The sequence below is a fragment of the Sebastes fasciatus genome, chromosome 11, assembly GCF_043250625.1.
Source record: "Sebastes fasciatus isolate fSebFas1 chromosome 11, fSebFas1.pri, whole genome shotgun sequence".
Classification (NCBI taxonomy): Eukaryota; Metazoa; Chordata; class Actinopteri; order Perciformes; family Sebastidae; genus Sebastes; species Sebastes fasciatus.
Window position 1 is genome coordinate 973180 of NC_133805.1, and position 25045 is coordinate 998224.

Here is a 25045-nt window from a genome sequence, read left to right on the forward strand (position 1 = left end):
GCTGGCGTTGTCGTCGCTGTGGTGAGCCCTCTATGACCCCTCTATGACCCCTCTATGATCCCTCTATGACCTGGTCCTGACCCCTCTATGACCTGGTCCGGCGTCTAGTCGTCTCTGCAGGAGGACGTTTTACTGGCGTCTGGTCGTCTCTCTGCAGGAGGACGTTTTACTGGCGTCTGGTCGTCTCTCTGCAGGAGGACGTTTTACTGGCGTCTGGTCGTCTCTGCAGGAGGACGTGTTACTGGCGTCTAGTCGTCTCTGCAGGAGGACGTTTTACTGGCGTCTGGTCGTCTCTCTGCAGGAGGACGTTTTACTGGCGTCTGGTCGTCTCTGCAGGAGGACGTTTTACTGGCGTCTGGTCGTCTCTCTGCAGGAGGACGTGTTACTGGCGTCTGGTCGTCTCTCTGCAGGAGGACGTTTTACTGGCGTCTGGTCGTCTCTCTGCAGGAGGACGTTTTACTGGCGTCTGGTCGTCTCTCTGCAGGAGGACGTGTTACTGGCGTCTGGTCGTCTCTGCAGGAGGACGTTTTACTGGCGTCTGGTCGTCTCTGCAGGAGGACGTTTTACTGGCGTCTGGTCGTCTCTCTGCAGGAGGACGTTTTACTGGCGTCTGGTCGTCTCTCTGCAGGAGGACGTGTTACTGGCGTCTGGTCGTCTCTCTGCAGGAGGACGTTTTACTGGCGTCTGGTCGTCTCTCTGCAGGAGGACGTGTTACTGGCGTCTGGTCGTCTCTCTGTAGGAGGACGTTTTACTGGCGTCTGGTCGTCTCTCTGCAGGAGGACGTGTTACTGGCGTCTGGTCGTCTCTCTGCAGGAGGACGTTTTACTGGCGTCTGGTCGTCTCTCTGCAGGAGGACGTGTTACTGGCGTCTGGTCGTCTCTCTGCAGGAGGACGTGTTACTGGCGTCTGGTCGTCTCTCTGCAGGAGGACGTTTTACTGGCGTCTGGTCGTCTCTGCAGGAGGACGTGTTACTGGCGTCTGGTCGTCTCTGCAGGAGGACGTTTTACTGGCGTCTGGTCGTCTCTCTGCAGGAGGACGTTTTACTGGCGTCTGGTCGTCTCTGCAGGAGGACGTGTTACTGGCGTCTGGTCGTCTCTGTAGGAGGACGTTTTACTGGCGTCTGGTCGTCTCTGCAGGAGGACGTTTTACTGGCGTCTGGTCGTCTCTGTAGGAGGACGTTTTACTGGCGTCTGGTCGTCTCTCTGCAGGAGGACGTTTTACTGGCGTCTGGTCGTCTCTGCAGGAGGACGTTTTACTGGCGTCTGGTCGTCTCTCTGCAGGAGGACGTTTTACTGGCGTCTGGTCGTCTCTGCAGGAGGACGTTTTACTGGCGTCTGGTCGTCTCTCTGCAGGAGGACGTTTTACTGGCGTCTGGTCGTCTCTCTGCAGGAGGACGTTTTACTGGCGTCTGGTCGTCTCTCTGCAGGAGGACGTTTTACTGGCGTCTGGTCGTCTCTCTGCAGGAGGACGTGTTACTGGCGTCTGGTCGTCTCTGCAGGAGGACGTTTTACTGGCGTCTGGTCGTCTCTGCAGGAGGACGTTTTACTGGCGTCTGGTCGTCTCTGCAGGAGGACGTGTTACTGGCGTCTGGTCGTCTCTCTGCAGGAGGACGTTTTACTGGCGTCTGGTCGTCTCTGCAGGAGGACGTTTTACTGGCGTCTGGTCGTCTCTGCAGGAGGACGTTTTACTGGCGTCTGGTCGTCTCTCTGCAGGAGGACGTGTTACTGGCGTCTGGTCGTCTCTCTGCAGGAGGACGTTTTACTGGCGTCTGGTCGTCTCTGCAGGAGGACGTGTTACTGGCGTCTGGTCGTCTCTCTGCAGGAGGACGTTTTACTGGCGTCTGGTCGTCTCTCTGCAGGAGGACGTTTTACTGGCGTCTGGTCGTCTCTGCAGGAGGACGTGTTACTGGCGTCTGGTCGTCTCTCTGCAGGAGGACGTTTTACTGGCGTCTGGTCGTCTCTCTGCAGGAGGACGTTTTACTGGCGTCTGGTCGTCTCTCTGCAGGAGGACGTGTTACTGGCGTCTGGTCGTCTCTCTGCAGGAGGACGTTTTACTGGCGTCTGGTCGTCTCTCTGCAGGAGGACGTGTTACTGGCGTCTGGTCGTCTCTGCAGGAGGACGTGTTACTGGCGTCTGGTCGTCTCTCTGCAGGAGGACGTGTTACTGGCGTCTGGTCGTCTCTGCAGGAGGACGTTTTACTGGCGTCTGGTCGTCTCTGCAGGAGGACGTTTTACTGGCGTCTGGTCGTCTCTCTGCAGGAGGACGTTTTACTGGCGTCTGGTCGTCTCTGCAGGAGGACGTTTTACTGGCGTCTGGTCGTCTCTCTGCAGGAGGACGTGTTACTGGCGTCTGGTCGTCTCTCTGCAGGAGGACGTTTTACTGGCGTCTGGTCGTCTCTGCAGGAGGACGTTTTACTGGCGTCTGGTCGTCTCTCTGCAGGAGGACGTTTTACTGGCGTCTGGTCGTCTCTGCAGGAGGACGTTTTACTGGCGTCTGGTCGTCTCTCTGCAGGAGGACGTTTTACTGGCGTCTGGTCGTCTCTCTGCAGGAGGACGTTTTACTGGCGTCTGGTCGTCTCTCTGCAGGAGGACGTGTTACTGGCGTCTGGTCGTCTCTCTGCAGGAGGACGTTTTACTGGCGTCTGGTCGTCTCTCTGCAGGAGGACGTTTTACTGGCGTCTGGTCGTCTCTGCAGGAGGACGTGTTACTGGCGTCTGGTCGTCTCTCTGCAGGAGGACGTTTTACTGGCGTCTGGTCGTCTCTGCAGGAGGACGTGTTACTGGCGTCTGGTCGTCTCTCTGCAGGAGGACGTTTTACTGGCGTCTGGTCGTCTCTCTGCAGGAGGACGTGTTACTGGCGTCTGGTCGTCTCTGCAGGAGGACGTTTTACTGGCGTCTGGTCGTCTCTCTGCAGGAGGACGTTTTACTGGCGTCTGGTCGTCTCTGTAGGAGGACGTTTTACTGGCGTCTGGTCGTCTCTGTAGGAGGACGTGTTACTGGCGTCTGGTCGTCTCTGCAGGAGGACGTTTTACTGGCGTCTGGTCGTCTCTGCAGGAGGACGTTTTACTGGCGTCTGGTCGTCTCTGCAGGAGGACGTTTTACTGGCGTCTGGTCGTCTCTGCAGGAGGACGTTTTACTGGCGTCTGGTCGTCTCTCTGCAGGAGGACGTGTTACTGGCGTCTGGTCGTCTCTCTGCAGGAGGACGTTTTACTGGCGTCTGGTCGTCTCTGCAGGAGGACGTGTTACTGGCGTCTGGTCGTCTCTCTGCAGGAGGACGTTTTACTGGCGTCTGGTCGTCTCTCTGCAGGAGGACGTTTTACTGGCGTCTGGTCGTCTCTGCAGGAGGACGTGTTACTGGCGTCTGGTCGTCTCTCTGCAGGAGGACGTTTTACTGGCGTCTGGTCGTCTCTCTGCAGGAGGACGTTTTACTGGCGTCTGGTCGTCTCTCTGCAGGAGGACGTGTTACTGGCGTCTGGTCGTCTCTCTGCAGGAGGACGTTTTACTGGCGTCTGGTCGTCTCTCTGCAGGAGGACGTGTTACTGGCGTCTGGTCGTCTCTGCAGGAGGACGTTTTACTGGCGTCTGGTCGTCTCTGCAGGAGGACGTTTTACTGGCGTCTGGTCGTCTCTCTGCAGGAGGACGTTTTACTGGCGTCTGGTCGTCTCTCTGCAGGAGGACGTGTTACTGGCGTCTGGTCGTCTCTCTGCAGGAGGACGTTTTACTGGCGTCTGGTCGTCTCTGCAGGAGGACGTTTTACTGGCGTCTGGTCGTCTCTCTGCAGGAGGACGTTTTACTGGCGTCTGGTCGTCTCTGCAGGAGGACGTTTTACTGGCGTCTGGTCGTCTCTGCAGGAGGACGTTTTACTGGCGTCTGGTCGTCTCTCTGCAGGAGGACGTTTTACTGGCGTCTGGTCGTCTCTGCAGGAGGACGTTTTACTGGCGTCTGGTCGTCTCTCTGCAGGAGGACGTTTTACTGGCGTCTGGTCGTCTCTCTGCAGGAGGACGTTTTACTGGCGTCTGGTCGTCTCTCTGCAGGAGGACGTGTTACTGGCGTCTGGTCGTCTCTCTGCAGGAGGACGTTTTACTGGCGTCTGGTCGTCTCTCTGCAGGAGGACGTTTTACTGGCGTCTGGTCGTCTCTCTGCAGGAGGACGTTTTACTGGCGTCTGGTCGTCTCTCTGCAGGAGGACGTTTTACTGGCGTCTGGTCGTCTCTGCAGGAGGACGTTTTACTGGCGTCTGGTCGTCTCTCTGCAGGAGGACGTTTTACTGGCGTCTGGTCGTCTCTGCAGGAGGACGTGTTACTGGCGTCTGGTCGTCTCTCTGCAGGAGGACGTTTTACTGGCGTCTGGTCGTCTCTCTGCAGGAGGACGTTTTACTGGCGTCTGGTCGTCTCTCTGCAGGAGGACGTTTTACTGGCGTCTGGTCGTCTCTGTAGGAGGACGTTCTACTGGCGTCTGGTCGTCTCTGTAGGAGGACGTTTTACTGGCGTCTGGTCGTCTCTGTAGGAGGACGTTTTACTGGCGTCTGGTCGTCTCTGTAGGAGGACGTTTTACTGGCGTCTGGGCGCTGATATTCGGCACGTTGTTTGGTCGAGTGACTGAAAACTTCTTTTTTTTGCACAATCAGAAAGGCCCATATTTTCAAAGCTTTATTGTTCTAACAAAGACAACATTCACATTCTGAAAATACATTTTCAACGTCAGTAACCAACAGATCTACAGTTCAACACACAGACTCCGTTTCTCTCTCAGCTTAGAAACACGTCCAAAAGAGAAGACGTAATGAAGAACAGAAGACAGAGGGGGGGGGTAGAGTATGGAGGACACAACCTGCCGACATTAAGCCGTTCATTCATTGATAGAATGGGACATAACTTCAGGAAGTTTAAACATCAGGAGCACCCCCCCCCCCAGGAAGAGCGCTGGTCATGATGCCAACGACCGTAGCGGTGAAACGGCGGTGCTGCAACCTCAGAGTCCGTCACCTGATGCCAGCGGGCCCAAAAAGACTTTTCCCGCCTCCAACGCTGGATCCAGTTCTCTCTATACATCCATGATCAACATGTCCATCGTCACGACGACCGCATCTGCTGATGGAGACTGCTTGACACAGCTGAAAGCTCCGCGAAATAAGCCAGTAAGGTGACCTTGAGTCTGTTTTCAGAGTCAAGAATGAAGGGATCCTGTTGGATTTAAATCGATACCCGGTGCTACCGACGCTCCGTTAACGTGGTGGAGGTTTCACTGATCACTGATTGGTTATCAGTAGGGATGCACCGATACCACTTCAGACTGAGTACAAGTACTTCCATCTGGGTTCTCTCCGATACCGAGTACCGATACGAGTACCGATACGAGTACCGATATGAGTACTTCTCTGTGCCTAAAGAGCCTCGTTAACAGCCAGCTGGAGGGTGTGAGCGACACACGGCAGGCTGGGGAGTCCCGCATACGAGGCGGTGCGCCGCCACCGGCTCTAGGTCGGCTTGGAAAGGCTCGGGGAGAAGGTCACAGCGCTCCCCGCCCGGACCTCGCTGCTTCCCGGGGCCGTGGACAAAGTGCTCACTGCGCCCTCTCTCCTCGCCAGGGAGGGATGGGGCTCCCTGCTCCCGGTGCGACCGTCGACCGGGGCGGACTGACCTCAGTGTGGCCCGACCGCGTCGTGCCCCCAGGGCGGGGCTCGGCCCACGTAAAAGGCGCCAGGGGTCTGCGACCCGTCTTGAAACACGGACCAAGGAGTCTAACGCACACGAGTCAGAGGGTGCAAGCAAAACCCCGTGGCGAAATGAAAGTGATGGCCGACGCGCACCGGCTGAGGTGGGATCCCGGCCCAGCGGGGTCGGGCGCACCACCGGTCCGTCTCGCCCGCACCGTCGGGGAGGTGGTGCGCGAGGACCCGAAAGATGCTGACGAGAGGTTAACGTCATGCTGCCGTAAAGTGCTATCGGAGGCGTTTTCCTGAGTACGAGTATATGAGCACAGTATCGGACCTGACACCGGGTACTGGTATCGGTATCGGACCAGATACCGGGTACTGGTATCGGTATCGGACCAGATACCGGGTACTGGTATCGGTATCGGACCAGATACCGGGTACTGGTATCGGACCTGATACCGGGTACTGGTATCGGTATCGGACCTGATACCGGGTACTGGTATCGGTATCGGACCAGATACCGGGTACTGGTATCGGTATCGGACCTGACACCGGGTACTGGTATCGGTATCGGACCAGATACCGGGTACTGGTATCGGACCAGATACCCAGTACTGGTATCGGTATCGGACCAGATACCCGGTACTGGTATCGGTATCGGACCAGATACCCGGTACTGGTATCGGTATCGGACCAGATACCCGGTACTGGTATCGGTATCGGACCTGACACCGGGTACTGGTATCGGTATCAGACCAGATACCGGGTACTGGTATCGGACCAGATACCCGGTACTGGTATCGGTATCGGACCAGATACCCGGTACTGGTATCGGTATCGGACCAGATACCCGGTACTGGTATCGGTATCGGACCAGATACCCGGTACTGGTATCGGTATCGGACCAGATACCCGGTACTGGTATCGGTATCGGACCTGACACCGGGTACTGGTATCGGTATCAGACCAGATACCGGGTACTGGTATCGGACCAGATACCCGGTACTGGTATCGGTATCGGACCAGATACCCGGTACTGGTATCGGTATCGGACCAGATACCCGGTACTGGTATCGGTATCGGACCAGATACCCGGTACTGGTATCGGTATCGGACCAGATACCCGGTACTGGTATCGGTATCGGACCTGACACCGGGTACTGGTATCGGTATCAGACCAGATACCGGGTACTGGTATCGGACCAGATACCCGGTACTGGTATCGGTATCGGACCAGATACCCGGTACTGGTATCGGTATCGGACCAGATACCCGGTACTGGTATCGGTATCGGTGCATCCCTAGTTATCAGTTAAAGGGGCGGTGTGCAGAGGATCTACGGTGGCCTTCAGGTTCAGCAGAAAACAGGAAACTTGGGCGTCTCTCATAAACACTGAGGCCACTCTAATGTTTATCCTTGTTTCCTGCCGCCGCCGCCGCGTTTGGTTTGTCCATTCTGGGCTCCCGTAGAAACGCCGCTCCGTGGAGAGGACCCGCTCCCTGCGTGGAGATGAAGGGCTCATTCTAAGCTAACGGAAACACGACTCTGATTATCAGCTGACTAAACACTGAAGAATATTATAAATATGATATTCCATATCTGCCGATAGATCCACGTGAACACTGATCACGTTACCACGGTAACGCTGTGAGACACCACCTCAAGAGGTTCAGTGAGTCCGTCAGCAGGCGGCGCCACTTCACTTCAGTTCAGTTCAGTTCCCCTGCAGGTACTGAACTGAGAAGGCCTCCAGCAGAGTCTCCAGCTCCGTGGCTCTGTTCCTGAAAACACACAGAAAAATACAGGAAGTACTACAGTAGAGGTACTCTACTACTACTACTACTACTCAGTACTACAGTAGAGGTACTCTACTACTACTACTCAGTACTACAGTAGAGGTACTCTACTACTACTACTCAGTACTACAGTAGAGGTACTCTACTACTACTACTCAGTACTACAGTAGAGGTACTCTACTACTACTACTCAGTACTACAGTAGAGGTACTCTACTACTACTACTCAGTACTACAGTAGAGGTACTCTACTATTACTACTCAGTACTACAGTAGAGGTACTCTACGTTGCTTTGCTCCAGACTCCATCTGCTGCAGTAATACACCGACTACGGAGAAACACCTCAACTATCCCTTTAAGTGCCGTTCTGTGGTACAGGTACTCTTGGTTATCTTCTACTTCAGCAGTAACAGCTCTAGTGATGACTACAGGTCATATCTGTGATGCCGTCAGAGAGGAGAGGTAACAGCTCTAGTGATGACTACAGAGAGGAGGAGAGGTAACAGCTCTAGTGATGACTACAGAGAGGAGGAGAGGTAACAGCTCTAGTGATGACTACAGGTCATATCTGTGATGCCGTCAGAGAGGAGGAGAGGTAACAGCTCTAGTGATGACTACAGAGAGGAGGAGAGGTAACAGCTCTAGTGATGACTACAGGTCATATCTGTGATGCCGTCAGAGAGGAAGGAGAGGATTCTACCGAGCTCAGCTGGCAGCTAAGGGGTTAAATAAAGGTGATGACCAGTACGGTAGAGATAGTGTTGCTCGTTATGTGCCGTGACGGTGTAGAGCGTGACCTCTGACCTGAAGGCCTTGGACCTCCTCTGGATGTTCTCCAGTCTCTGGATCCTGAAGCTCAGCTGGCGGATGTTCCCCTCCAGCTCGGCCTCGCTCAGATCCACTCTCTGAGTCAGACGGCTGAAGGTGGACGACAGCTCCCTCAAACACAAACACAACGCCAGGTGAGTTGAAGCGTCTCTCAGGTGATCGCTCAGCTGGGACCGTGTAGGAGCCAGGAGGGGGGGGGGCCTTACTTGAACACCTGCTGGCTGCAGGCGGAGCTGGTGACGGGGATGACGGCTCTCAGGCGGCGGGCGGCGTGCTCCACAAACTGCTGCTTCAGAGCGCGCTCTCTGCTGGCGTCGGTCCAGGTGAGTTTCTCGTACAGGTAGAGGAGACCGTACAGAGAGAGGGACAGAGCGATGAGACGCCAGCCCACCGAACGCCACACCTGCAGCACACCAACACACCTGAGCACGCCGCTGAGTCCACAGGGTTCACACACACACACACACACACTCATCGAGTGTATATAACCATGCAGCCATAATCTAAAATAAAAACTCTCTTTTTTACTTGATTTTCTTTTTATACATTTTAATAAAATTATGTCAGCACCAAAACAAAGAAAAAAGAAAACAACAAAAGATAAAATTGATTTTTTTGTACTTTTTAAAATATAATATAACGTAATATAAAATAATATAATATTGTATTATATAATATAATATAATATAAAATAATATAATATAAAATAATAGAATATAATAGAATATAATATAGTATAATATAATATAGTATAATATAGTATAATATAAAATAATATAGTATAATATAATATAATATAGTATAGTATAATATAATATAATATAGTATAATATAGTATAATATAATATAATATAGTATAATATAATATAATATAGTATAGTATAATATAATATAATATAGTATAATATAGTATAATATAATATAATATAGTATAATATAATATAATATAATATAATATAGTATAATATAATATAATATAATATAGTATAATATAATATAATATAATATAGTATAATATAATATAATATAGTATAATATAATATAGTATAATATAATATAATATAGTATAATATAATATAGTATAATATAATATAATATAGTATAATATAATATAGTATAATATAATATAATATAGTATAATATAATAAAGTATAATATAATATAATATAGTATAATATAATAAAGTATAATATAATATAGTAAAATATAATATAATATAGTATAATATAGTATAATATAATATAGTATAGTATAATATAATATAGTATAATATAATATAGAATAATATAATATAGTATAATATAATATAATATAATATAGTATAATATAATAAAGTATAATATAATATAGTAAAATATAATATAATATAGTATAATATAGTATAATATAATATAGTATAGTATAATATAATATAGTATAATATAATATAATATAATATAGTATAATATCATATAATATAGTATAATATAATATAGTATAATATAATATAATATAGTATAATATAATATAATATAGTATAATATAATATAATATAATATAGTATAATATAATATAATATAATATAATATAATATAATATAGTATAATATAATATAGTATAATATAATATAATATAATATAATATAGTATAATATAATATAATATAATATAGTATAATATAGTATAATATAATATAGTATAGTATAATATAATATAGTATAATATAATATAATATAGTATAATATAATATAATATAATATAGTATAATATAGTATAATATAATATAGTATAATATAATATAATATAATATAATATAATATAGTATAATATAATATAATATAGTATAATATAATATAATATAGTATAATATAATATAATATAGTATAATATAATATAATATAATATAATATAGTATAGTATAATATAATATAATATAATATAATATAGTATAATATAATATAGTATAATATAATATAATATAATATAATATAATATAGTATAATATAATATAATATAATATAGTATAATATAGTATAATATAATATAGTATAGTATAATATAATATAATATAATATAGTATAATATAATATAATATAATATAGTATAATATAGTATAATATAATATAGTATAGTATAATATAATATAGTATAATATAATATAATATAATATAGTATAATATAATATAATATAATATAATATAATATAGTATAGTATAATATAATATAGTATAATATAATATAATATAGTATAATATAATATAGTATAATATAATATAATATAATATAGTATAATATAATAAAGTATAATATAGTATAGTAAAATATAATATAATATAGTATAATATAGTATAATATAATTTAGTATAGCGGTAGGAAAAAAATATATAGAAATTATAAATGCACGGCTGAAATGACATTTAGCTTCCTTGACAGACAGACAGTTAGAGAGACAGACAGACAGACAGACAGTTAGAGAGACAGACAGTTAGAAAGACAGACAGACAAACAGACTAAAGAATCAATAAAGAATCAATAATGACCGGACGTACCACTCCACCGATCACCAGCACTGTCATGGACGCCCGGGAGGTGACCGAGACCAGACCTGTCGCTATGGAAACCACCATCTCGTCCTTAAAGGAGGAGCTCTCCTGCAGAGAGGAATAAAGGTGAAGAGCTGGAATATAAAGAATATCAATCTACGTGCTGGATGTGACGTAATAAACACCTGCAGCCGCGAGTCGGCGCCGCTCAGCGCTCGCTTGGCGTTGGTGGCTCCGATGAAGCGCGTGACGAGGGCGGTCCAGCCCAGAGAAAACTGGAACTCGATGTTTTCATTGAAGTCTGCGCAGAGGGCGACGAGGCCGAGCTCATAGGTCAGGTCGAAGGAGGCGGAGGGAGAGGAGAGCTGCTCGTGGACGGACGGAGACAGCAGAGGACGGACGCTGTCTGAGGACAGAGGACAGACCATCACGTCACACGTTTTCGTGAGCGGCGGTGAAACAACACGTGAAGAGAGAGCGAGGCGTCGTACCGATCATGTGTTTCTGAGCATCTCTGATGTCTCCAAGGACGCTGACGGAGCAGCGATGACTCAGAGAGCCGACCATCCTCTCATCCACGTGCTGGAGCAGCTTCTGGAGACACCGAACAACCAGCAGCTTAGTGGAGTCGCTACTTCCTTCAGCTTCACCACCTCTACTTCCTTCAGCTTCACCACCTCTACTTCCTTCAGCTTAACCGTCTCTACTTCCTTCAGCTTCACCACCTCTACTTCCTTCAGCTTCACCACCTCTACTTCCTTCAGCTTCTCCAACTCTACTTCCTTCAGCTTAACCGTCTCTACTTCCTTCAGCTTCATTCACCGTCTCTACTTCCTTCAGCTTCACCACCTCTACTTCCTTCAGCTTCACCACCTCTACTTCCTTCAGCTTCTCCAACTCTACTTCCTTCAGCTTCATTCACCGTCTCTACTTCCTTCAACTTCACCACCTCTACTTCCTTCAGCTTCTCCAACTCTACTTCCTTCAGCTTCATTCACCGTCTCTACTTCCTTCAGCTTCATTCACCGTCTCTACTTCCTTCAGCTTCACCACCTCTACTTCCTTCAGCTTCACCACCTCTACTTCCTTCAGCTTCACCACCTCTACTTCCTTCAGCTTCATTCACCGTCTCTACTTCCTTCAGCTTCACCACCTCTACTTCCTTCAGCTTCACCACCTCTACTTCCTTCAGCTTCACCACCTCTACTTCCTTCAGCTTCACCACCTCTACTTCCTTCAGCTTAACCGTCTCTACTTCCTTCAGCTTCACCACCTCTACTTCCTTCAGCTTCACCACCTCTACTTCCTTCAGCTTAACCGTCTCTACTTCCTTCAGCTTCACCACCTCTACTTCCTTCAGCTTCACCACCTCTACTTCCTTCAGCTTCTCCAACTCTACTTCCTTCAGCTTAACCGTCTCTACTTCCTTCAGCTTCATTCACCGTCTCTACTTCCTTCAGCTTCACCACCTCTACTTCCTTCAGCTTCACCACCTCTACTTCCTTCAGCTTCTCCAACTCTACTTCCTTCAGCTTCATTCACCGTCTCTACTTCCTTCAACTTCACCACCTCTACTTCCTTCAGCTTCTCCAACTCTACTTCCTTCAGCTTCATTCACCGTCTCTACTTCCTTCAGCTTCACCAACTCTACTTCCTTCAGCTTCACCACCTCTACTTCCTTCAGCTTCACCACCTCTACTTCCTTCAGCTTCTCCAACTCTACTTCCTTCAGCTTAACCGTCTCTACTTCCTTCAGCTTCATTCACCGTCTCTACTTCCTTCAGCTTCATTCACCGTCTCTACTTCCTTCAGCTTCACCACCTCTACTTCCTTCAGCTTCACCACCTCTACTTCCTTCAGCTTCTCCAACTCTACTTCCTTCAGCTTCATTCACCGTCTCTACTTCCTTCAACTTCACCACCTCTACTTCCTTCAGCTTCTCCAACTCTACTTCCTTCAGCTTCATTCACCGTCTCTACTTCCTTCAGCTTCACCAACTCTACTTCCTTCAGCTTCACCACCTCTACTTCCTTCAGCTTCACCACCTCTACTTCCTTCAGCTTCACCACCTCTACTTCCTTCAGCTTCACCACCTCTACTTCCTTCAGCTTCACCACCTCTACTTCCTTCAGCTTAACCGTCTCTACTTCCTTCAGCTTCACCACCTCTACTTCCTTCAGCTTCACCACCTCTACTTCCTTCAGCTTCACCACCTCTACTTCCTTCAGCTTCACCACCTCTACTTCCTTCAGCTTCACACCTCTACTTCCTTCAGCTTCACCACCTCTACTTCCTTCAGCTTCTCCAACTCTACTTCCTTCAGCTTCACCACCTCTACTTCCTTCAGCTTCACCACCTCTACTTCCTTCAGCTTCACCACCTCTACTTCCTTCAGCTTCACCACCTCTACTTCCTTCAGCTTCACCACCTCTACTTCCTTCAGCTTCACCACCTCTACTTCCTTCAGCTTCATTCACCGTCTCTACTTCCTTCAGCTTCACCACCTCTACTTCCTTCAGCTTCACCACCTCTACTTCCTTCAGCTTCACCACCTCTACTTCCTTCAGCTTCACCACCTCTACTTCCTTCAGCTTCACCACCTCTACTTCCTTCAGCTTAACCGTCTCTACTTCCTTCAGCTTCACCACCTCTACTTCCTTCAGCTTCACCACCTCTACTTCCTTCAGCTTAACCGTCTCTACTTCCTTCAGCTTCACCACCTCTACTTCCTTCAGCTTCACCACCTCTACTTCCTTCAGCTTCTCCAACTCTACTTCCTTCAGCTTAACCGTCTCTACTTCCTTCAGCTTCATTCACCGTCTCTACTTCCTTCAGCTTCACCACCTCTACTTCCTTCAGCTTCACCACCTCTACTTCCTTCAGCTTCTCCAACTCTACTTCCTTCAGCTTCATTCACCGTCTCTACTTCCTTCAACTTCACCACCTCTACTTCCTTCAGCTTCTCCAACTCTACTTCCTTCAGCTTCATTCACCGTCTCTACTTCCTTCAGCTTCACCAACTCTACTTCCTTCAGCTTCACCACCTCTACTTCCTTCAGCTTCACCACCTCTACTTCCTTCAGCTTCACCACCTCTACTTCCTTCAGCTTCTCCAACTCTACTTCCTTCAGCTTCACCACCTCTACTTCCTTCAGCTTCACCACCTCTACTTCCTTCAGCTTCACCACCTCTACTTCCTTCAGCTTCACACCTCTACTTCCTTCAGCTTCACCACCTCTACTTCCTTCAGCTTCTCCAACTCTACTTCCTTCAGCTTCACCACCTCTACTTCCTTCAGCTTCACCACCTCTACTTCCTTCAGCTTCACCACCTCTACTTCCTTCAGCTTCACCACCTCTACTTCCTTCAGCTTCACCACCTCTACTTCCTTCAGCTTCATTCACCGTCTCTACTTCCTTCAGCTTCACCACCTCTACTTCCTTCAGCTTCACCACCTCTACTTCCTTCAGCTTCACCACCTCTACTTCCTTCAGCTTCACCACCTCTACTTCCTTCAGCTTAACCGTCTCTACTTCCTTCAGCTTCACCACCTCTACTTCCTTCAGCTTCACCACCTCTACTTCCTTCAGCTTAACCGTCTCTACTTCCTTCAGCTTCACCACCTCTACTTCCTTCAGCTTCACCACCTCTACTTCCTTCAGCTTCTCCAACTCTACTTCCTTCAGCTTAACCGTCTCTACTTCCTTCAGCTTCATTCACCGTCTCTACTTCCTTCAGCTTCACCACCTCTACTTCCTTCAGCTTCACCACCTCTACTTCCTTCAGCTTCTCCAACTCTACTTCCTTCAGCTTCATTCACCGTCTCTACTTCCTTCAACTTCACCACCTCTACTTCCTTCAGCTTCTCCAACTCTACTTCCTTCAGCTTCATTCACCGTCTCTACTTCCTTCAGCTTCACCAACTCTACTTCCTTCAGCTTCACCACCTCTACTTCCTTCAGCTTCACCACCTCTACTTCCTTCAGCTTCACCACCTCTACTTCCTTCAGCTTCTCCAACTCTACTTCCTTCAGCTTCACCACCTCTACTTCCTTCAGCTTCACCACCTCTACTTCCTTCAGCTTCACCACCTCTACTTCCTTCAGCTTCACACCTCTACTTCCTTCAGCTTCACCACCTCTACTTCCTTCAGCTTCTCCAACTCTACTTCCTTCAGCTTCACCACCTCTACTTCCTTCAGCTTCACCACCTCTACTTCCTTCAGCTTCACCACCTCTACTTCCTTCAGCTTCACCACCTCTACTTCCTTCAGCTTCACCACCTCTACTTCCTTCAGCTTCATTCACCGTCTCTACTTCCTTCAGCTTCACCACCTCTACTTCCTTCAGCTTCACCACCTCTACTTCCTTCAGCTTCACCACCTCTACTTCCTTCAGCTTCACCACCTCTACTTCCTTCAGCTTCACCACCTCTACTTCCTTCAGCTTCATTCACCGTCTCTACTTCCTTCAGCTTCACCACCTCTACTTCCTTCAGCTTCACCACCTCTACTTCCTTCAGCTTCACCACCTCTACTTCCTTCAGCTTCACACCTCTACTTCCTTCAGCTTCACCACCTCTACTTCCTTCAGCTTCTCCAACTCTACTTCCTTCAGCTTCACCACCTCTACTTCCTTCAGCTTCACCACCTCTACTTCCTTCAGCTTCACCACCTCTACTTCCTTCAGCTTCACCACCTCTACTTCCTTCAGCTTCACCACCTCTACTTCCTTCAGCTTCATTCACCGTCTCTACTTCCTTCAGCTTCACCACCTCTACTTCCTTCAGCTTCACCACCTCTACTTCCTTCAGCTTCACCACCTCTACTTCCTTCAGCTTCACCACCTCTACTTCCTTCAGCTTCACCACCTCTACTTCCTTCAGCTTCATTCACCGTCTCTACTTCCTTCAGCTTCACCACCTCTACTTCCTTCAGCTTCACCACCTCTACTTCCTTCAGCTTCACCACCTCTACTTCCTTCAGCTTCACCTCTCTTGCCGCAGTCTAGAAGTCAACATTTATTTAAAATAAGATGTAATCATTCCCAAAATTCACAAATATTCTGCTTCAATCCACATTTGTTGCCGTTTAGCCTTTCGAAAACTACATTTTCACTGCGGTCCAAAAAAACACAAAGGGGGGGCACGCACCTGTAGTAAGAGGGCGGCCTGGCAGCCGTCTAACAGCACCATAAATTACACCTATACTGTAGATAACCACAAACAAAATCAGACGTACGTATGCTAGAGGGTTGTTTAGTGATGCTCTACAACAACGTGAAGCTCAGAGAAATACAGAATATCATCATATCTCCCCGCCCATGGTCTCTAGTTAAGGATCATTAATGCACTGAAACTAATAAAAACCATAGACATAGACATACAGTAGACATATATATACAGACGCAGCATTGGACGCTTCAGCCCGTTGCAGCGATACGTCAACGTGGACGCCATCTTGGACCCGTCCAGACTGGCCTGTAACCCTCTACTAGTGAACGGGGGAGCTGCTGTCTTTCTGGATAAAAAGCACCATAACGTCTACGTACTTGTCCCTGTACATGTCCCTGTACATGTCCCTGTACATGTCCCTGTACATGTCCCTGTACATGTCCCTGTACATGTCCCTGTACATGTCCCTGTACTTGTCCCTGTACATGTCGCTGTACATGTCCCTGTACATGTCCCTGTACATGTCCCTGTACATGTCCCTGTACATGTCGCTGTACTTGTCCCTGTACATGTCCCTGTACATGTCGCTGTACTTGTCCCTGTACATGTCGCTGTACTTGTCCCTGTACATGTCCCTGTACATGTCGCTGTACATGTCCCTGTACATGTCCCTGTACATGTCCCTGTACTTGTCGCTGTACATGTCGCTGTACATGTCCCTGTACATGTCCCTGTACATGTCCCTGTACTTGTCCCTGTACATGTCGCTGTACATGTCCCTGTACATGTCCCTGTACATGTCCCTGTACATGTCCCTGTACATGTCCCTGTACTTGTCCCTGTACATGTCGCTGTACATGTCCCTGTACATGTCCCTGTACATGTCCCTGTACATGTCCCTGTACATGTCGCTGTACTTGTCCCTGTACATGTCCCTGTACATGTCGCTGTACTTGTCCCTGTACATGTCGCTGTACTTGTCCCTGTACATGTCCCTGTACATGTCGCTGTACATGTCCCTGTACATGTCCCTGTACATGTCCCTGTACTTGTCGCTGTACATGTCGCTGTACATGTCCCTGTACTTGTCGCTGTACTTGTCCCTGTACATGTCCCTGTACATGTCCCTGTACTTGTCGCTGTACTTGTCCCTGTACATGTCCCTGTACATGTCCCTGTACATGTCCCTGTACTTGTCGCTGTACTTGTCCCTGTACATGTCGCTGTACTTGTCCCTGTACATGTCCCTGTACTTGTCGCTGTACTTGTCCCTGTACATGTCCCTGTACATGTCCCTGTACATGTCCCTGTACATGTCGCTGTACTTGTCCCTGTACATGTCCCTGTACATGTCCCTGTACTTGTCGCTGTACTTGTCCCTGTACATGTCGCTGTACTTGTCCCTGTACATGTCCCTGTACATGTCGCTGTACATGTCCCTGTACATGTCCCTGTACATGTCCCTGTACTTGTCGCTGTACATGTCGCTGTACATGTCCCTGTACTTGTCGCTGTACTTGTCCCTGTACATGTCCCTGTACATGTCCCTGTACTTGTCGCTGTACTTGTCCCTGTACATGTCCCTGTACATGTCCCTGTACATGTCCCTGTACTTGTCGCTGTACTTGTCCCTGTACATGTCGATGTACTTGTCCCTGTACATGTCCCTGTACATGTCGCTGTACATGTCCCTGTACATGTCCCTGTACATGTCCCTGTACATGTCCCTGTACATGTCCCTGTACATGTCCCTGTACTTGTCGCTGTACTTGTCCCTGTACATGTCGCTGTACATGTCCCTGTACATGTCCCTGTACTTGTCGCTGTACATGTCCCTGTACATGTCGCTGTACTTGTCCCTGTACATGTCCCTGTACATGTCGCTGTACATGTCCCTGTACATGTCCCTGTACATGTCCCTGTACATGTCCCTGTACATGTCCCTGTACATGTCCCTGTACTTGTCGCTGTACTTGTCCCTGTACATGTCGCTGTACTTGTCCCTGTACATGTCCCTGTACATGTCCCTGTACATGTCCCTGTACTTGTCGCTGTACTTGTCCCTGTACATGTCGCTGTACTTGTCCCTGTACATGTCGCTGTACTTGTCCCTGTACATGTCCCTGTACTTGTCCCTGTACATGTCCCTGTACTTGTCCCTGTACTTGTCCCTGTACATGTCGCTGTACATGTCCCTGTACATGTCCCTGTACATGTCCCTGTACATGTCGCTGTACATGTCCCTGTACATGTCGCTGTACATGTCGCTGTACTTGTCCCTGTACATGTCGCTGTACTTGTCCCTGTACATGTCCCTGTACATGTCCCTGTACATGTCCCTGTACTTGTCGCTGTACTTGTCCCTGTACATGTCGCTGTACTTGTCCCTGTACATGTCGCTGTACTTGTCCCTGTACATGTCGCTGTACTTGTCCCTGTACATGTCCCTGTACTTGTCCCTGTACATGTCGCTGTACTTGTCCCTGTACATGTCGCTGTACTTGTCCCTGTACTTGTCCCTGTACATGTCGCTGTACTTGTCCCTGTACATGTCGCTGTACTTGTCCCTGTACATGTCCCTGTACTTGTCCCTGTACATGTCGCTGTACTTGTCCCTGTACATGTCCCTGTACTTGTCCCTGTACTTGTCCCTGTACATGTCGCTGTACTTGTCCCTGTACATGTCGCTGTACTTGTCCCTGTACATGTCCCTGTACTTGTCCCTGTACATGTCCCTGTACTTGTCCCTGTACTTGTCCCTGTACATGTCGCTGTACTTGTCCCTGTACATGTCCCTGTACATGTCGCTGTACATGTCCCTGTACATGTCCCTGTACATGTCGCTGTACATGTCCCTGTACATGTCCCTGTACATGTCCCTGTACATGTCCCTGTACATGTCCCTGTACATGTCCCTGTACTTGTCGCTGTACTTGTCCCTGTACATGTCGCTGTACTTGTCCCTGTACATGTCCCTGTACTTGTCCCTGTACATGTCCCTGTACTTGTCGCTGTACTTGTCCCTGTACATGTCGCTGTACTTGTCCCTGTACATGTCCCTGTACTTGTCGCTGTACTTGTCCCTGTACATGTCCCTGTACATGTCGCTGTACATGTCCCTGTACATGTCCCTGTACATGTCCCTGTACATGTCCCTGTACATGTCCCTGTACTTGTCGCTGTACATGTCCCTGTACATGTCGCTGTACATGTCCCTGTACATGTCCCTGTACATGTCCCTGTACTTGTCGCTGTACATGTCGCTGTACATGTCCCTGTACATGTCGCTGTACTTGTCCCTGTACATGTCCCTGTACATGTCCCTGTACATGTCCCTGTACATGTCCCTGTACATGTCGCTGTACTTGTCCCTGTACATGTCCCTGTACATGTCCCTGTACATGTCCCTGTACATGTCGCTGTACATGTCCCTGTACATGTCGCTGTACTTGTCCCTGTACATGTCCCTGTACATGTCCCTGTACATGTCCCTGTACATGTCCCTGTACATGTCCCTGTACATGTCGCTGTACTTGTCCCTGTACATGTCCCTGTACATGTCCCTGTACATGTCCCTGTACATGTCCCTGTACATGTCGCTGTACATGTCCCTGTACATGTCCCTGTACATGTCCCTGTACATGTCGCTGTACATGTCCCTGTACATGTCCCTGTACATGTCGCTGTACATGTCCCTGTACATGTCCCTGTACATGTCGCTGTACTTGTCCCTGTACATGTCCCTGTACATGTCCCTGTACATGTCGCTGTACATGTCGCTGTACATGTCCCTGTACATGTCGCTGTACATGTCCCTGTACATGTCGCTGTACATGTCGCTGTACATGTCCCTGTACTTGTCCCTGTACATGTCGCTGTACTTGTCCCTGTACATGTCCCTGTACATGTCCCTGTACATGTCCCTGTACATGTCGCTGTACTTGTCCCTGTACATGTCCCTGTACATGTCCCTGTACATGTCCCTGTACATGTCCCTGTACATGTCGCTGTACTTGTCCCTGTACATGTCCCTGTACATGTCCCTGTACATGTCGCTGTACTTGTCCCCGTACATGTCCCCGTACATGTCCCCGTACATGTCCCCGTACATGTCCCTGTACATGTCCCTGTACAGAGGTTGAGTACTTGTAGTTTTACTGCAGTACTCACAGTTTTGTAGAGCTCCAGATTTTCTTGTGTCGGGTTGAAATCGGCTCGGAACTCTTCCACCAGAACAGGAAGTGAGCGGATCTGATCCGACAGCGCTGTCGCCACCTGACCAACATCAACCTGCTGTTACTGTCCATCTAGAGAAATCTCTCTCTATATATATACTGTATATATATCTATTAGTTATCTGTGTTCTGGTGTTGTTATGGTGGTGTTGTGGTGGTGTTATGGTGGTGTTGTTATGGTGATGTTGTGGTGGTGTTGTGATGGTGTTATGGTGGTGTTGTGGTGGTGTTATGGTGGTGTTGTGGTGGTGTTGTGGTGGTGGTGTTGTGATGGTGTTATGGTGGTGTTGTGGTGGTGTTATGGTGGTGTTGTGGTGGTGTTATGGTGGTGTTATGGTGGTGTTGTGGTGGTGTTGTGATGGTGTTATGGTGGTGTTGTGATGGTGTTATGGTGGTGTTGTGGTGGTGTTATGGTGGTGTTGTGGTGGTGTTGTGGTGGTGTTACGGTGGTGTTGTGATGGTGTTATGGTGGTGTTGTGGTGGTGTTATGGTGGTGTTGTGGTGGTGTTATGGTGGTGTTGTGGTGGTGTTGTGGTGGTGTTATGGTGGTGTTATGGTGGTGTTATGGTGGTGTTGTGGTGGTGTTATGGTGGTGTTGTGGTGGTGTTATGGTGGTGTTGTGGTGGTGTTGTGGTGGTGTTGTGGTGGTGTTATGGTGGTGTTATGGTGGTGTTGTGGTGGCGGTGTATTGTTGAGTTGTGAGGTGTCCTTCAGCTGTGGAGTGTACAGTAAACCTTCATCAGGAGGATTTGGTCACCTTGGTGGTGGTGTTGTGGTGGTGTTACGGTGGTGTTGTCATGGTGGTGGTGTTGTGGTGGTGTTATGGTGGTGGTGTTATGGTGGTGGTGTTGTGGTGGTGTTGTGGTGGTGTTGTGGTGGTGTTGTGGTGGTGTTATGGTGGTGTTACGGTGGTGTTGTGGTGGCGGTGTATTGTTGAGTTGTGAGGTGTCCTTCAGCTGTGGAGTGTACAGTAAACCTTCATCAGGAGGATTTGGTCACCTTGGTGGTGGTGTTGTGGTGGTGTTACGGTGGTGTTGTCATGGTGGTGGTGTTGTGGTGGTGTTATGGTGGTGGTGTTATGGTGGTGGTGTTGTGGTGGTGTTGTGGTGGTGTTATGGTGGTGTTATGGTGGTGTTGTGGTGGTGTTACGGTGGTGTTGTGGTGGCGGTGTATTGTTGAGTTGTGAGGTGTCCGTCAGCTGTGGAGTGTACAGTAAACCTTCATCAGGAGGATTTGGTCACCTTGGCAGCGACCTCATCCGTCAGAGTCCTGATCCTCAGTCTGACGTTGTCGGTCAGACGGTTAATCTGTCCTCGGACGAAGTCCAGCCGGTCCCTCTGATCCTCACGCTCCTCCAGGCAGAAGATCCTGTCAGAGGTCAGAGGTCAGAGGTCAGAGGTCAAAGTGTCGTACATGAGTTGCTGGTTTTGTTAAAGAGGAAGTGAGAGAGTGAGTTTCTATCTGACTTCCTATCAGCGGAGGCGATGTTGATGGCGTCCATCACGGCTTTGATGGCCTCGGTGATCTGCCACGCTCTCACCGTGTGCTGCTCAAACTTCGTCTTCACCGCGGACTGAGAGATGAACTCCTGCGGGGTCAAAGGTCACGTACGGTCACATGTCACGGCTCACTTCCAGCAGAGCATCACACAGAACGTCTCTCTGTACCTCAAACGTCCTCTCGAACATCTGGAACTCTCTCAGTCTCTCGTGGAATCCTTCAGCCAGAGCGCCGCCTGCAGGAAGACACAGGTCAGATATTCAATGATTTATTGTAAATATAAAACTGTTGATTCATAAACAACAGTAAATACACAAAAGATATTCTTTAATCTTTATCTCTGCACACGTTATCAACCACAGTCCCAGTTGACTCATCTTCAGGGCTGCAAATACCAATCCTTCCCTTATGGATTCAAATCAATTATTACACTTTGAGACATCGGTTGTCTCTGCCTCGTCTTCGTCCTGCTGTCCCTCACCCGTCTCACCTGTCTCAGGCATGCCCTGCGCTCGCTGCATCCTGGAGTTCAGGACCTCTTTGGCCGAGACGAAGAAGATCCTCCCCGGAGCCTCGTCCAATCCGACCACCTTCAGCTCCTCAGCCAGGAAGCTCACACAGCGGTCCATGTGCTGCTTCCTCACCTGGGCAGCAGGGGAGGACACAGTGGGTACATCCCGGGTCCCTCAACTGGGTACAGTTCCCTTAACTGGGTACACCCCAGTTCCCTTAACTTCCCTTAACTGGGTACACCCCGGTTCCCTTAACTTCCCTTAACAGGGAACACCCCGGTTCCCTTAACTTCCCTTAACTGTGTACACCCCGGTTCCCTTAACTTCCCTTAACAGGGAACACCCCGGTTCCCTTAACTTCCCTTAACTGGGAACACCACGGTTCCCTTAACTTCCCTTAACTGGGAACACCCCGGTTCCCTTAACTTCCCTTAACTGGGAACACCCCGGTTCCCTTAACTTCCCTTAACTGGGAACACCCCGGTTCCCTTAACTTCCCTTAACTGGGAACACCCCGGTTCCCTTAACTGGGTACACCCCGGTTCCCTTAACTTCCCTTAACTGTGTACACCCCGGTTCCCTTACCTTCCCTTTACTCTGTACACCCCGGTTCCCTTAACTTCCCTTAACTGGGAACACCCCGGTTCCCTTAACTTCCCTTAACTGGGAACACCCCGGTTCCCTTAACTTCCCTTAACTGGGAACACCCCGGTTCCCTTAACTTCCCTTAACTGGGTACACCCCGGTTCCCTTAACTTCCCTTAACTGGGAACACCCCGGTTCCCTTAACTTCCCTTAACTGGGAACACCCCGGTTCCCTTAACTTCCCTTAACTGGGAACACCCCGGTTCCCTTACCTTCCCTTTACTGTGTACACCCCGGTTCCCTTAACTTCCCTTAACTGGGAACACCCCGGTTCCCTTAACTTCCCTTAACTGGGAACACCCCGGTTCCCTTAACTTCCCTTAACTGGGAACACCCCGGTTCCCTTACCTTCCCTTTACTGTGTACACCCCGGTTCCCTTAACTTCCCTTAACTGGGAACACCCCGGTTCCCTTAACTTCCCTTAACTGGGAACACCCCGGTTCCCTTAACTTCCCTTAACTGGGAACACCCCGGTTCCCTTACCTTCCCTTTACTGTGTACACCCCGGTTCCCTTAACTTCCCTTAACTGGGAACACCCCGGTTCCCTTAACTTCCCTTAACTGGGAACACCCCGGTTCCCTTAACTTCCCTTAACTGGGAACACCCCGGTTCCATTAACTTCCCTTAACTGGGAACACCCCGGTTCCCTTACCTTCCCTTTACTGTGTACACCCCGGTTCCCTTAACTTCCCTTAACTGGGAACACCCCGGTTCCCTTAACTTCCCTTAACTGGGAACACCCCGGTTCCCTTAACTTCCCTTAACTGGGAACACCCCGGTTCCATTAACTTCCCTTAACTGGGAACACCCCGGTTCCCTTACCTTCCCTTTACTGTGAACACCCCGGTTCCCTTAACTTCCCTTAACTGGGAACACCCCGGTTCCCTTAACTTCCCTTAACTGTGTACACCCCGGTTCCCTTACCTTCCCTTTACTGTGTACACCCCGGTTCCCTTAACTGGGAACACCCCGGTTCCCTTAACTTCCCTTAACTGGGAACAGCCCGGTTCCCTTAACTTCCCTTAACTGGGAACACCCCGGTTCCCTTAACTTCCCTTAACTGGGAACAGCCCGGTTCCCTTAACTTCCCTTAACTGGGAACACCCCGGTTCCCTTAACTTCCCTTAACTGGGAACAGCCCGGTTCCCTTAACTTCCCTTAACTGGGAACACCCCGGTTCCCTTAACTTCCCTTAACTGGGAACAGCCCGGTTCCCTTAACTTCCCTTAACTGGGAACACCCCGGTTCCCTTAACTTCCCTTAACTGGGAACAGCCCGGTTCCCTTAACTTCCCTTAACTGGGAACACCCCGGTTCCCACACTGACCTCGTCGATGTATTCCGGTTCGCTCACTGAAGCGTCCCATCGGTTGTGGAGGATGAAGATATTGGGTTTGGAGATTCTCTCGCTGACTTTGTGGAAGAAAAGTTTCTCCTGCAGACGGAAAAATAATACATACAGAAACACTGAGTCATTATTATTGATTATATATGATCAATATGAGTCATTATTATTGATTATATATGATCAATGAGTCGTTATTATTGATTATATATGATCAATATGAGGTTCCCTCACCGTGTTCATGAGCGTCGACTCCGCGTTTCCCACCAGAACGAAGACGTCGGCGTCCAGACAGAACTTATCGATCCAGCTGTCCAACTCCAGAGTGACATCAGTGCCAGGGCTGGGTCAGAGGTCAGAGGTCAGAGGTCAGAGGTCAGAGATGATTATTATGAATTATTCTCCTGCTTTGATATTCTGACTCATCATTCCTGTTTTTATTTGCATTCACAGCTGCAGTTTGTCTCCGTCTGTACACAAAGAGTTAATACTCTCCAATACCGCTTCCTGAACAGACCGACAAAAGAAAAGAAAAGAAAAGAAAAGAAAAGAAAGGAAAGAAAAGAAAAGAAAAGAAAAGAAAAGAAAAGAAAAGAAAAGAAAAGAAAGGAAAGGAAAGGAAAGGAAAGGAAAGGAAAAGAAAAGAAAAGAAAAGAAAGGAAAGGAAAGGAAAGGAAAGGAAAGGAAAGGAAAGAAAGAAAAGAAAAGAAAAGAAAAGAAAAGAAAAGAAAGGAAAGGAAAGGAAAGGAAAGGAAAGGAAAGGAAAGGAAAGGAAAGGAAAGGAAAGGAAAGAAAGAAAGGAAAGGAAAGGAAAGGAAAGGAAAGGAAAGAAAAGAAA

The 25045-nt window shown here is 48.3% G+C and overlaps 1 protein-coding gene across 2 annotated transcripts; it reads right to left on the reverse strand.

Moving 5' to 3' along the window:
* Positions 1–4631: 4631 nt before the first annotated feature.
* LOC141776340 (mitofusin-1-like) lies at positions 4632–24756 on the reverse strand. 2 transcript variants are annotated; one of them, XM_074649835.1, is made up of 13 exons: positions 24442–24756; positions 24190–24297; positions 22195–22348; positions 21872–21939; positions 21671–21792; positions 21446–21572; positions 20140–20244; positions 11289–11391; positions 10983–11203; positions 10804–10905; positions 8483–8581; positions 8253–8387; positions 4632–7433 (listed from the first exon to the last, which is right to left on the reverse strand). In XM_074649835.1, the coding sequence occupies exons 1-13, from the start codon at positions 24448–24450 to the stop codon at positions 7362–7364; spliced, it is 1425 nt and encodes a 474-aa protein (XP_074505936.1). In that variant the 5' UTR covers positions 24451–24756; the 3' UTR covers positions 4632–7361. The 2 variants fall into 2 exon arrangements, with proteins under 2 accessions (XP_074505936.1, XP_074505935.1); XM_074649834.1 differs by having other exon boundaries at positions 8483–8679; positions 24442–24752.
* Between the last annotated feature and the right edge of the window lie 289 nt (positions 24757–25045).

Bases quoted from the DNA above. Each gene is read 5' to 3' on its own strand.
- LOC141776340 (XM_074649834.1), bottom strand. The intron at 20,245-21,445 runs GTGACCAAATCC...GATGTTGGTCAG, and splicing joins CGGATGAGGTCGCTGCCAAG to GTGGCGACAGCGCTGTCGGA. The intron at 7,434-8,252 runs GTCAGAGGTCAC...GTGTGTTTTCAG, and splicing joins AGGAGGTCCAAGGCCTTCAG to GAACAGAGCCACGGAGCTGG.